This window comes from Bos javanicus, chromosome 6 (genome assembly GCF_032452875.1).
Source record: "Bos javanicus breed banteng chromosome 6, ARS-OSU_banteng_1.0, whole genome shotgun sequence".
In the NCBI taxonomy this organism is placed as follows: Eukaryota; Metazoa; Chordata; class Mammalia; order Artiodactyla; family Bovidae; genus Bos; species Bos javanicus.
The window spans coordinates 2,180,359-2,193,141 of NC_083873.1; the positions used below are offsets into that span (position 1 = coordinate 2,180,359).

Genomic DNA, 12,783 nt, shown 5'->3' on the forward strand with positions numbered 1-12,783 from the left:
ACTTAGTCTGTCCCTTACCAATGGAGGCGCCATACTCATTCATCCCTCCCGGTTCCACCACTGAGGTGGGGTGGAGATGCACCAGGGACAGACCTGATGGCACCTCAGATTGATTTAGTTCCTTACCACCAACACCTTTGTTTGATTTACCCTTTTCCTCTGATACCACTCAGGGTGGAGCAGAGTAGCTTTTTGGAATGCCTCCCAAGCTAGTACTACCAGGGGGAGCGTCCATCTTTCATGTGCCCGTGCACATTCCTGAGTACAGTCCTGACTGCTGTAGAAGCGGTGAGTCATAAGAGGATGAACAACGACCCAGATGTCCCTTCTGAGTGTCACCACACCAGTATATGTGATAGCAAAAGAGGTGTGGATGGTTGGCCAGCGAAGAAAGTGATTTTTTCCTCAAGAAACTAGGGCCAATCGTTCAAGTTCATTTCTACAGCTTTGCAAAAGAAATATCTAAGGAGTTGAGACAGAAGCCATCAGAGAGCCTTCTCTGGCCTGCTAAGAGCTAGCACTACCAAAGGAAGAAGCCCATTGTACTTCCAATCTGACCAGATCCCGCAATTCCTGATCTGTGTCTTCAAAAACCTCATGGTCACCAGCAATGCTCCTACCCACATAGATCAGAGGCACAGCTATGACAGAGACTCACTTTCAGGTCACTGGCTCCTGAGGCAGGCAGTCAAGAGAGTGACTTCTAGCCTGAGAGACATTCCTGGAACTAGAGTTCTGTGTCACTCCCAAACGTGATCCTATAACTTTCTAGAACGGTTTGCCTAGTCTAGCAAGACTAAGTGCTACATACAGGGAGTCTAAGTAAAAGCACACAGTAACAGCATGGATCACAAGACCCTTGAAAGTCTATGATCCAACTGATTAGGTTAGTAGTTCTAATTCCCTAGGCAATTACAAAATGGTCAAAGAGACCTGGAAAAAGTGACCAGGACTGAAGGGAAAGTTCGGTCCACACACTTTGCCCGTCTCTGGCTGCTCCCCTCGCAGGGACACTGGGTGTCTCTTGGCATTGGCAGGTCGGTATAAAGCCCTGACAAGGCGCCCCTTTTGAGGCTGCCTTCAGTCATTTCAAGGCACTGCAAAACCACAAAGCAGGGCTCATCACATGCTTTGCACAGGATGTGTCATTCATTCACACAAGCACACCGTGGAGTTAGTAAAGTAAAGCAGAAAACATGAATACTGAGAAAGCAGAGAGGCTAGAGTTCTGAGTGATCTTACGTTGTCCTGAGGATCCCGGATGAGCCCCCAAGATGATAGTTTACAATGAACCATGTCAGACTCATGATCTCAGAAGAAGATTTAGCTTTGGGACCAGGGACCAGGTTTGGTCATTCAAGAGCTCTTGTGTAGCAGAGTTTTATTAAAGGGACAGAGAAAAGTTCTGACACAGACATTAGAAGGGGGACAGAGAATGCCCTCCTAGCTAGTCTTCAGATCAGATCAGATCAGTTGCTCAGTCGTGTCTGACTCTTTGCGACCCCATGAATCACAGCACGCCAGGCCTCCCTGTCCATCACCAACTCCCGGAATTCACCCAGACTCACGTCCATCGAGTCAGCGATGCCATCCAGCCATCTCATCCTCTGTTTTCCCCTTCTCCTCCTGCCCCCAATCCCTCCCAGCATCAGAGTCTTTGCCAATGAGTCAACTCTTTGCATGAGGTGGCCAAAGTACTGGAGTTTCAGCTTCAGCATCATTCATTCCAAAGAAATCCCAGGGCTGATCTCCTTCAGAATGGACTGGTTGGATCTCCTTGCAGTCCAAGGGACTCTCAAGAGTCTTCTCCAACACCACAGTTCAAAAGCATCAATTCTTTGGTGCTCAGCCTTCTTCACAGTCAACTCTCACATCCATACATGACCACAGGAAAAATCATGGCCTTGACTAGACGAACGTTTGTTGGCAAAGTAATGTCTCTGCTTTTGAATATGCTATCTAGGTTGGTCATAACTTTCCTTCCAAGGAGTAAGCGTCTTTTAATTTCATGGCTGCAGTCACCATCTGTAGTGATTTTGGAGCCCAGAAAAATAAAGTCTGACACTGTTTCCACGTTTCCCCATCTATTTCCCATGAAGTGGTGGGACCGGATGCCATGATCTTCATTTTCTGAATCTTGAGCTTTAAGCCAACTTTTTCACTCTCCACTTTCACTTTCATCAAGAGGCTTTTTAGTTCCTCTTCACTTTCTGCCATAAGGGTGGTGTCATCTGCATATCTGAGGTTATTGATATTTCTCCCAGCAATCTTGATTCCAGGTTGTGTTTCTTCCAGTCCAGTGTTTCTCATGATGTACTCTGCATATAAGTTAAATAAACAGAGTGACAATATACAGCCTTGACATACTCCTTTTCCTATTTGGAACCAGTCTGTTGTTCCATGTCCAGTTCTAACTATTGCTTCCTGACCTGCATACAAATTTATCAAGAGGCAGATCAGGCGGTCTGGTATTCCCATCTCTTGAAGAATTTTCCACAGTTTATTGTGATCCACACAGTCAAAGGCTTTGGCATAGTCAATAAAGCAGAAATAGATGTTTTTCTGGAACTCTCTTGCTTTTTCTATGATCCAGCGGATGTTGGCAATTTGATCTCTGGTTCCTCTGCCTTTTCTAAAACCAGCTTGAACATTAGGAAGTTCACGGTTCACATATTGCTGAAGCCTGGCTTGGAGAATTTTGAGCATTATTTTACTAGCATGTTAGATGAGTGCAATTGTGCTGTAGTTTGAGCATTCTTTGGCATTGCCTTTCTTTGGCATTGGAATGAAAACTGACCTTTTCCAGTCCTGTGGCCACTGCTGAGTTTTCCAAATTTGCTGGCATATTGAGTGCAGCACTTTCAAAGCATCATCTTTCTAGCTAGTCTTATCAAGGCCTTATATACTTTTTCAGACCCACTCCCACATCATACATTTTAAATTAACAAGATTAGGATGAACAATAGAAAGATCTTACCAGACCCACTTCCATAATATGCATTTTAAGATGACAGGATTACTCAGAAGGTTCTTGTTGAGAAACACATCCTCGAGCAAGATACATTGTTATATTGAATAAGACAAAGTAATGTAGTAAAGAACGTTTGTCCTTTTCTCCTTGAGAGCCCCAGACCCCTTTCTCCTTATCAAGAGCTCCGGACCCCTTTCTCCTTCTCAGGAATGCTGGACTTCTTATCAACCTACCTAGGAATTGACTCTCTCAGGACCATGCATGAAAGATCAATCAGTTGAGTCACTCAGTCATGTCTGACTCTTTGTGATCCCATGGACTGCAGCACACCAGGCTTCCCTGTCCATCACCAACTCCTGGAGCTTGCTCAAATCCATGTCCATTGAGTCAGTGATGCCATCCAACCATCTCATCTGTCATCCCTTTCTTCTCCTGCCTTCAATCTTTCCCAGCATCATGGTCTTTTCCAATGAGTCAGTTCTTCACTTTCTGCCATAAGAGTGGTGTCATCTGCGTATCTGAGGTTATTTATATTTCTCCCAGCAATCTTAATTCCAGTTTGTGTTTCATCCAGCCCAGCATTTCTCATGAGGTACTCTGCATATAAGTTAAATAAGCAGAGTGACAATAATACAGCCTTGACGTACTCTTTTCCCAATTTGGAACCAGTCTGTTGTTCTGTGTCCAGTTCTAATGGTTGTTTCTTGACCTGCATACAGATTTCTCAGGAGACAGGTCAGGTGGTCTGGTATTCACATCTCTTGAAGAATTTTCCACAGTTAATTGTGATCCACACAGTCAAAGGCTTTGGCATAATCAATAAAGCAGAAGCAGATGTTTTTCTGGAATTCTCTTGCCTATGATCCAACGGATGTTGGCAATTTGATCTCTAGTTCCTCTGCCTTCTAAATTCAGCTTGAACATCTGGAAGTTCAGAGTTCACATACTGTTGAAGCCTGGCTTCGAGAATTTTGAGCATTACTTTGCTAGCATGTGAGATGAGTGCAATTGTGCACTAGTTTGAACATTCTTTGCCATTGCCCTTTGGGATTGGAATGGAAACTGATCTTTTCCAGGTCAGTGACCCCAAGGAACAGTGACCCCACAAGAAACTGAAGAGTGTCCAGGAGTCTCTGGAGCGGGTGTGGGTTCCCTGTAGACTGCTGCAGGGTCGGGGGCACTGAGTATAGCAGTGCATGCACAGGACCTTTGGAAGGAGATCGCCATTACCTTCATTACCTCCCCCATAGTTTGGTCTCAGATCAAACAATGGGGAGAGAACACAGCTCCACCCATCAACAGAAAATTGGATTAAAGATTTACTGAGAATGGCCCTGCCCATCAGAAGGAGACCCAGTTTCCCCCTCAGTCAATCTCTCCCATCAGGAAGCTTCCATAAGCCTCTTATCCTTCTCCATTAGAGGGCAAACAGAATGAAATCCACAATCGCAGAATCACCTGAAGGCCAGGTGAAACACCAACTGCAAATATTTCATTTCTAATAGTAAAAGATAAACTGAAGCTTATTTAAAGTTTTAAGAATTCATTTGAACAAAATTTCATTTGAATTGGGCAGCACCACACAGGAAGTGGTTAGGAGACGCCACCCACAGGAGCTGCAGAAGAGAGTGCAGAAGCCGAGCAAGAAGACTAGGGACTGCCTCATGGTTAAAGCCAAGCTTGCTGATTGGGATTAGTCATCCTTAAGTTTCTATTTTCCAACTTTGAGGCATTTAGAGGCTTAGATTCTGGTTAGTTTACTTGGGCACTGGAGCACTGAACCACCTCAGCCAAAGGGCCTCCTTTGATTAATGTAGCAGTGACCAAGTTCCATGCTGATGGTGATGTGCCTGAAGAATCTCTTTAAAAACCACTGGCCCCTGGATGAAGAAGAAGGTCCTACTATATAGCACCAAGAACCATATTCAATAGCCTATGATAAACCATAATAGAAAAGAATATTTTTAAAAGAATATATATATATGTGTGCATAACTGAATCACTTTGCTATATAACAGATATTAACATTGTAAATCAACTATACTTCAATTTTTAAAAAACAACTAAAAATTAAAAAAAAAAAAAGAACCACTGTCCTAGACCAAGGGGGCTTCCTGGAATTGGTCAGTCTTTTAGCCCCAGACTTCCTCCGAGTTGCAGACTGTCAGGCACAATGTGTCACACTGGGTGTGCTGTTGGTGGTGGTGGTGCTTGGTTGCTAAGTTGGGTCTGACTCTTTTGCGACCCCATGGACTGTAGTCTGCCAGGCACCTCTATCCAAGGGATTTGCCAGACAAGAATACTGAAGTTGATTGCCATTTCCTTTCCAAGGGATCTTCCTGACCAGGGATTGAACTCGCATCTCCTGCATTGGCAGGCAGATTGTTTACCTACCACTGAGCCAGGAGGGAGGCCAACTGGGCGTGTAGATAATGTAACAAACTAAACCTGCTGTTCCAAATATTATTTTCATTCGGGTGTGGTAAAACTTCACCATAACAGGATAAGCAAGGTCGGAAATTTTTAAAGAGCTAAAATGTGCCTTTGCACTTAGTCTGGGTTGCTGAAATAACCGAGAAGAGCCTGCCAGCAGCTGGTGGGGACTCTGGAATCTCTGGGGACCCTGGAAAATCACCTTGGAACCAGGAACTTGGGGGGCCCACGCCCTCTGGTGGTGGCTTTTGCTTTATCATGACATAGACGCTGAAATTCTGGCTCCTATTGCCCTTAGGAAACTTGAAAAAAGCACAGGGCTGTGTCAAGGAAGAAAAAAAAAAAAATGGACTTAGTAAAGTAGCCCCCATCTCGTGTATGTAGATATCATACAAATAAGCTGCCCTTATTTTTCACTGGTGCAAAATTTTTAAAAACATTCTTATTAGGCAGTGTGTGTGTGTGTGTGTGTGTGTGTGTGTGTGTGTGTGTGTGTGTGTGTTTAATTTATATGTTAGGACAGAATGAAAATACAAGTAATTTAAATTAGAAAACGCTCGGTTTCATGTCGCTAAAACAAACGGAAAATTTTACAGAAACCGTGTCTGCATCAATTTAGACTCCAATTTGGAAATCTTTTCAGAATAATCTAATTGTGTATTTCTACGTTGAATAAAGGAGTTCTGTTCAATTCTTTCTGTCGTTGAAGGCTCTGGATAAGGGACCAACGGCTAAGGACAGTAAAACAGGTGCCAGAGACCCAGGGATCCTATAAAGGGAAGCGAGGTCTGAGGCGCTAAGACTGCGCAGCTGGTTTTGCAGGTGAAGTAAAGTGCATGGACCCAGGAGAGCAGGGACTTGCCGGGAAAGAGCCCTGGGCACTTGAGAGAATATGCGGGCTCCCCTCCCGTCTGTTTCTGGTCACTTCCACCAGCTCCCCTGAGACCCCCTGGAGAGACGTGTCTCCTTAAAACTGAGCACCCAGAGGAGGCCTCTTAATCTTCTAGGGTGGGGCGGGGACGTGGGTCCCACACTGGACATGTGATCTGTGGGCATAAACACACAAATCTTATTAAATTGGGAGGGGGAGCTCTGATGCTATGTGCATTTGTGCATATTAGCCCTCTGCTGTCAAATCTTTTGTGAACTGGTATTGAATTTCAGCTTCTTAAATAATAAATTAGTATTTGCCCTTTCCTGACAAGTTTGTTAACATAAGATTTCTGTCCTTGCCTTCTTGATCCACTTCTCACTGTGGCGGCTTGCAAAACGTATTCAGTCCAAATATATATACTTGAAAATTCAAAGATGTGGATGGATGAACATTTCATGAAATGGATTAAATTTCTGTTGATGCCTTGAGCTGGGTACCGCATGCAGTGACGTGACCGTCAGGAAGAGGGCGCCGTGGTATCGCGTTTAGTCGTGTGCTGTCTGGAGAATTCCTGGGTGGTCGCTGTGAGGATTTATAAAGGAAAATATAATAGCAACGTTTGATGGTCCTTTTACACTCCACTTCTCCTTAAAACGCTGCTGAGATTAGGAAGTGACAGCTTCAGAGCTACTATTGTCTAGAACTAAAAGGAGTTTGGTTTATACGTGTCAGCCCTCTGATGTTTTTCTATTGAGGCTGATTAGTTTTGAAGAATGCTTTTCAACCACTTCATCAAAACGCTCCTTAGATTAAAAAAAGACCCACTTTTTAAGCGTTTCCCTCCACCCCCCACTCAAAGCCAACTTTGCAACGGAAGGTTGATTTGTTATGAATATTTTGTTACTGAAGGTATTGGAACACTTGAAACATTTAAGGAAATTTGAACATATAAAGCTGCCCTTGTGCACCATCCCGCACTTCTTATCTTTTTATATTAAATACTGAGGTAATCCAAGAAATAGTTATTAAATCACGAAATGCTGTTCCCAAATGAATAACGTTCTAGTCCATAATCACACAGTATATAAATTAATATCACAATAAATCAATAAAATAAAACAATGAAATTTCAAAAACAATCTTTCACACCTGTGATGTGAAGTTATGATAAAAAGACCGGAAATCTTCTCATTTCAATGCTGATTAATTAAAAATAGATTCTATAGATAGATTGAAGCATTTAGATTTCCCCTAGTTTCATTACTAAGATTTCTCCATTACTTACTTAGAATAATAAAGAAAATATAGTTTGATGAGGAGTCCAAGATTAGGTTAACTGGCTCTAACAGACCCTGAATGGGAAACGCTGTGATGACTAACTGGCCAGTAAGAGAGCAATGGGCTAACCAGCTGGCTGAGTGGTAAAGAATCTGCCTGAGATGCAGAAGACTTTGGTTCAGTCCCTGGCTTGGGAAGATTCCCCTAGAGAAGGAAATGGCAACTCACTCCAGTATTCTTGCCTGGAAAATCCCATGGACAGAGGAGCCTGGCAGGCTACAGTCCATGTGGTCACAAACATATGGTCATATGACATTGATGTTCAGAGACCGGAAGGGAAGTCAGGAGGTTTCATTTGCTTCTGTCAGGAATTGCACTTGACAGTGAGGAGCAGGATCCTGAGAAGTAGTGGCTCCGACAGGACTTTATTTCCCTCACATATGCGTGGCAGCCAGAGGTGAGCTGTGGCTGATGGGCTGAGGTCTCTCTAATTCTCAAGAGTTTTTCTCAAGGTTGCAAAATGACTATTAGGACTTCTATCATTAATTGGGAATTCCAGGCAGCAAAGAAAAGAAAATGTAGGAGAAAGGGGCAATTCCTGTGTCAGGAGGGCAAAAACTCAGCATCCCAGTAGATAGCCACTCACCTCTCACTCATAGGAAACAGTCCATGTCACCTCTGCCAGGAAGGTGGGAAAGCAGCTTTACCTACGTAGCATGGTGCCAGCCCTCGCGGGCTTAGTCTGTTCGTAAAGGAAAAGGAGAGGATCGTGTCTCCCCACCCCTCTCTGCCTCTGAGGGGGATGAGTCACCTGGGCCTGGAGAGACTGAGGCTCACTCGTGTCTCAGAGCTGGTGGCAGATTCAGGGCTTTATGGGGCTTTATGACATGCAAGGTGGGCCGGGCAAGGAGTGTGACTGTGAAGGTCTAAGGATTCTGCTTTAGGAAGAGCATAATAAATAAAAAATGTAAGGATTCATAGCAGCACTATTTGCAATAGCCAAGATATGAAAACAACCTAAATGCCCATCAACAGAGAGATGAATAAAGATGTGACATAAATATATATATACATATATATATGGAAATATTCTGTATACATGGAATACTGCTCAGCCATAAAAAGAATGTAATAATGCCATTTGCAGTAACATAAATGGAACTAGAGTTATCATACTAAGTGAAGTCAGAGAAAGATAAATACCATATGATATCACTTATATGTAGTATCTAAAAAATGATACAAATGAACCTATTTACAAAACAGAAATAGACTCATAGACATAGAAATTAATTTTATAGTTACCAAAGAGGAAAGAGGAGGCGAGAATAAATTAGGAGTTTTGGAGTAATATATACACACTACTATATATACAATAAATAATCAACAAGGACTTACTGTATAGCACAGGGAACTATACTCAATATTTCATAATAACCTATAATAGGAAGAATCTGAAAAAGAATATATATTAAATATAATATATATAATATTATGCATATATATATATCTGAATTAGTTTGCTTATATCTAACACAACAATGTAAATCAACTATACTTCAATTTTTTAAAAAACAATGCAAACAATCATGAGTTGCTAAAAAATAAATAAAATAAAATAAAAAATCATGGTCTAATAAGATCATAATGGTTTGATTTTCCTGTAGAAATATGTGAAGAAAAGTAAAGATCAAATCCTAACATGGTAATGAAGTGATACTGTAACTGTCAAGGCATTAAATGTTGTTTGATAGTAAAAATGTCATCTGATGGCCTGTTACTTCAAAATAAATCATGGACGTGTTCCTTCATATACGCCTTGACTTCCTTCCTGCTATAAAAGTGGCAGCCCTCCCCCTCTCACTGACTAAGAAACGGCCCTCGACTTTCTGAGGGGTGCGCCTCAGGGACAGCAACTGTGACAATGGTGGCAGCAGAAAAGCAAGACTGTGCTGAAAGGGGCTGCAGCTGACTTTCTTCCATTGCTTGGAGGATAAAATTTGTCTTCTAGGAGGAGAGTTGTGACAGATGTTGACTCTCTCATAGATAAAATTCAGCCATTCAAATACTTGGTAAATTTACACACTTAAGAATGCAACATTCACATGCATTAATATATGATATTTGCTTTTCTCTTTCTAACTTACTTCCCTTTGTATAACAGACTCTAGGTCCATGTTAGGTCCAAATGACCCAAATGACTCTAGGTCCAAATGACCCAATTTAGTTCCCTGTTATGGCTGAGTAATATTTCATTGTATAGATGTACCACATCTTTTTTATCCATTAATTTGTCTGTGGACATTTAGCTTGCTTCCATATCCTGGATATTGTAAACAGTGCTACAGTGAATATTGGGGTATATGTGGAATCTAGAAGAAGGGAACAGATGAGCCCACATGCAGGGCAGGAATGGAGACCCAGACGCACAGACTGGAGCTGTGGGCATGGTGGCAGGGTGGGGTGGATTGGGAGATTGGAACTAGCACATACGCTACCGTGTGTCAAACAGCTAGTGGGGAGCTGCTATGCACCACAGGGAGCTCAAGTCAGGGCTCCATGATGACCCACAGGGGTGGGATGAGACACGGAAGGGGGAGAGAGGTCCCAGAGGAAGGCGATCCATGTATATATACAACTGATGCACTTCCTTGTGCAGCAGAAACTAACAACATTGTAAAGCAACTATACTCCAATTTAAAAAAGAGAGTGCAACACTGTGTCAGGGTATGTACTATCTAAGGGGAGACTATGTATGACTGCTTATAACCTAGGGCCACAGAAAAGTAATATAGGAACTTGAGCTGAAATGTTTTTGAAAATCGTATAATATTAAAATTGTCCCCTTCCTGTTACAGAAAAGGAAACTACAAGGAACTACTTATTTGGAGAATAGGAAAATATTTTTGTTTTTGTTTTACTATGTACTTTTTAAGTTATAACTCCACAGTTTATGATTGTAGATCTTTCCAAACATGAAGATTTGTTTGAATATTTTAGTGTCATCTAAAATGGCAACTATGTAATGGTTTCTCTCCATTCATGACCTAGGCCTGGGATATAAATGGGGAGCAAAATTTCCTGGTTGGAGATTCAATTGTGTGTAATTGGTTTGTGATTGCAGTGGGAGAAATTGCAGATGACCACAAGCGAAAGGAGGAAAATCTTCTGCTCTGTCACTTTCCACGTCATTGCCATCACCTGCGTGGTCTGGTCCTTGTATGTGCTGATAGATCGGACGGCAGAGGAGATCAAGCAGGGTAATGATAACGGTAAGAGTTTGTCTCCTTTCTCTTTCTGGCTTGAATCCTGGGACATCACCCAAGTGTGTGCAGTGGAGCTGTTTCCCAGAGCACCTGTGCATAGCAGCACCTGTACCGGCAGCTGAGTCTCCTCCAGCTCCCTAACTGATGAATACTCTGACCGTAAAGCACTGACCAAAGTAAGATTTATCAAGTCCACCTTACCAGGGGAGAAATCCATAGATGCCACACACCACTTTAAGCTATTCAGGAGCTGATAAAGATCAGATTCTGCCCCGTGTGAAAAGACAAACAACTGTAAAAATAGAATGTTTTTCCTTTTATTTAATTCAATCTATTCATGGCTTCTTGTAACACACGAATAAGAGGGCAGTTAGTAGAGACTGTGTTACAGCCCATTAATTAGCACACTATAATCTTATAGAGTGGGTTAACACCACAGTTTGACATTTTTACCACACTAAGTTTGATAGTGAAGGATGATATCAAGTCTGAGGAAAGATGTTTTAAAATCATTGCAGCATAGTCTAACATTTTAAATGGTTAGGTCGTTCAAAACAGGAGCAGAAATAACTTGCTTATCTTCACCTGTGAAGGGACCCAGTTCTGTTTCTCAACAGGCTCTGCTGGCTTTAGCCGGTAGCCTAAATCATAGCTGGTAAAAGACTGAGGGATGCTCCCCAGCCTCCTCCAGGGGGAGATATGTATATCATATGTAAAACCAGGGGTGAATTTGGAAGGAGATGGTGTTCAGATGATAGCGCTGTAAGTTTGCGCCTCCTTCAAAAAAAGAAGTGACAGAGAAAAAGATGAGAGGCAGTAGGAGTAGGAAGGAAGGAGGAAAAGAATCTTTAAACGGAGAGTTTCTTTCTTCTGTGTTTCTCTGTCTGGGCCAAAGGGGAAAAGGAGTCCCCTTCTTGTGCTCCTGGTGCTGCTTCTCATCAGAACAGGGCTGAGATCGAAAGGACCAGGACCCCAGAGCCCCCAGGAGGTGGGGTGTGTAGCCAGAGTGTGTGTGCTGCAGGGAATTGGCAGGGCAGGGGGCGGGCAGGGACATGCTGGGTCAGAGGACAAATGGGGGGTGGTATTTTGTACATCAGTGTTAACTCATGTGTATACAATTTATATTAAACTACGTTGTTTAGAGCTGTATTGTTTCAGATATGATGGACTTTAAAATATCTATCATATCTCTACTAAGTCAGAGTAGACATTTTTTTGTGTGTGCTGTCACTTCAGTTGTGACTGACTCTTTGTGACCCCATGGACCATAACCCACCAGGCTCCTCTGCTCATGGGACTCTCCAGGCAAGAATATTGGAGTGGGTTGCCATTTCCTCCTCCAGGAGATCTTCCCAAACCAGACATGGAAGTCTTTTATGCTTCCTGCATTGGAAGGCAGCTTCTTTACCACTAGGGCCACCTGGGAAGCTTCAGACATTTCTTTGAACTTTTAATTTTATATTGGGAATATATAGATGATTAACAATGTTGTGATAGTTTCAGGTGGACAGAAAAGATACTCAGCCATACATATACATGTATCCATTCTCCCCCCAATTCCCCTCCCACCCAGGGTGCCACGAAACACTGAACAGAGTTCCCTGTGATATACAATGAGTCCTTGTTGGTTATCCATTTTAAATATAGCAGTGTGTATGTGACTTTCCCAAACTCCCTAACTATCCTTTCTCCCCATCGCTCCCCTCAGAGAAAATTTATTTAAGCCCATGTCCTCCATGGTTGCTGGCACTGGCGGTGCTGCAGACCTTGCAGTTGTGTGTGTGTGTGCTAGAACAGAGGCGCGCTCCGTCCCTGCACCACCTCGCCTTCCCCAGCCCCCGGCCTCAGGGACGGAGGGCTTCCTCGTGGGCCAGAGCAGACCTGCAGCTGGACAGAAGCTGGCCTGAAGTCTGACTCAGGGTCCACTGTCACAGCCTGTGGGGCTCCCCCTGGGGTCCCCA

The 12,783-nt window shown here is 43.0% G+C and overlaps 1 protein-coding gene across 3 annotated transcripts in view; it reads left to right on the plus strand.

The window, feature by feature from the left end:
* Nucleotides 1-12,783, plus strand: part of MARCHF1 (membrane associated ring-CH-type finger 1) — a 134,080-nt gene that overhangs the window by 108,451 nt on the left and 12,846 nt on the right. For all 3 annotated transcript variants that reach the window (XM_061419256.1, XM_061419254.1, XM_061419255.1), the window contains exon 3: nucleotides 10,681-10,828. In XM_061419256.1, coding sequence (XP_061275240.1) covers nucleotides 10,681-10,828 — 148 coding nt within the window. The remainder of the gene's footprint in view (nucleotides 1-10,680; nucleotides 10,829-12,783) is intronic.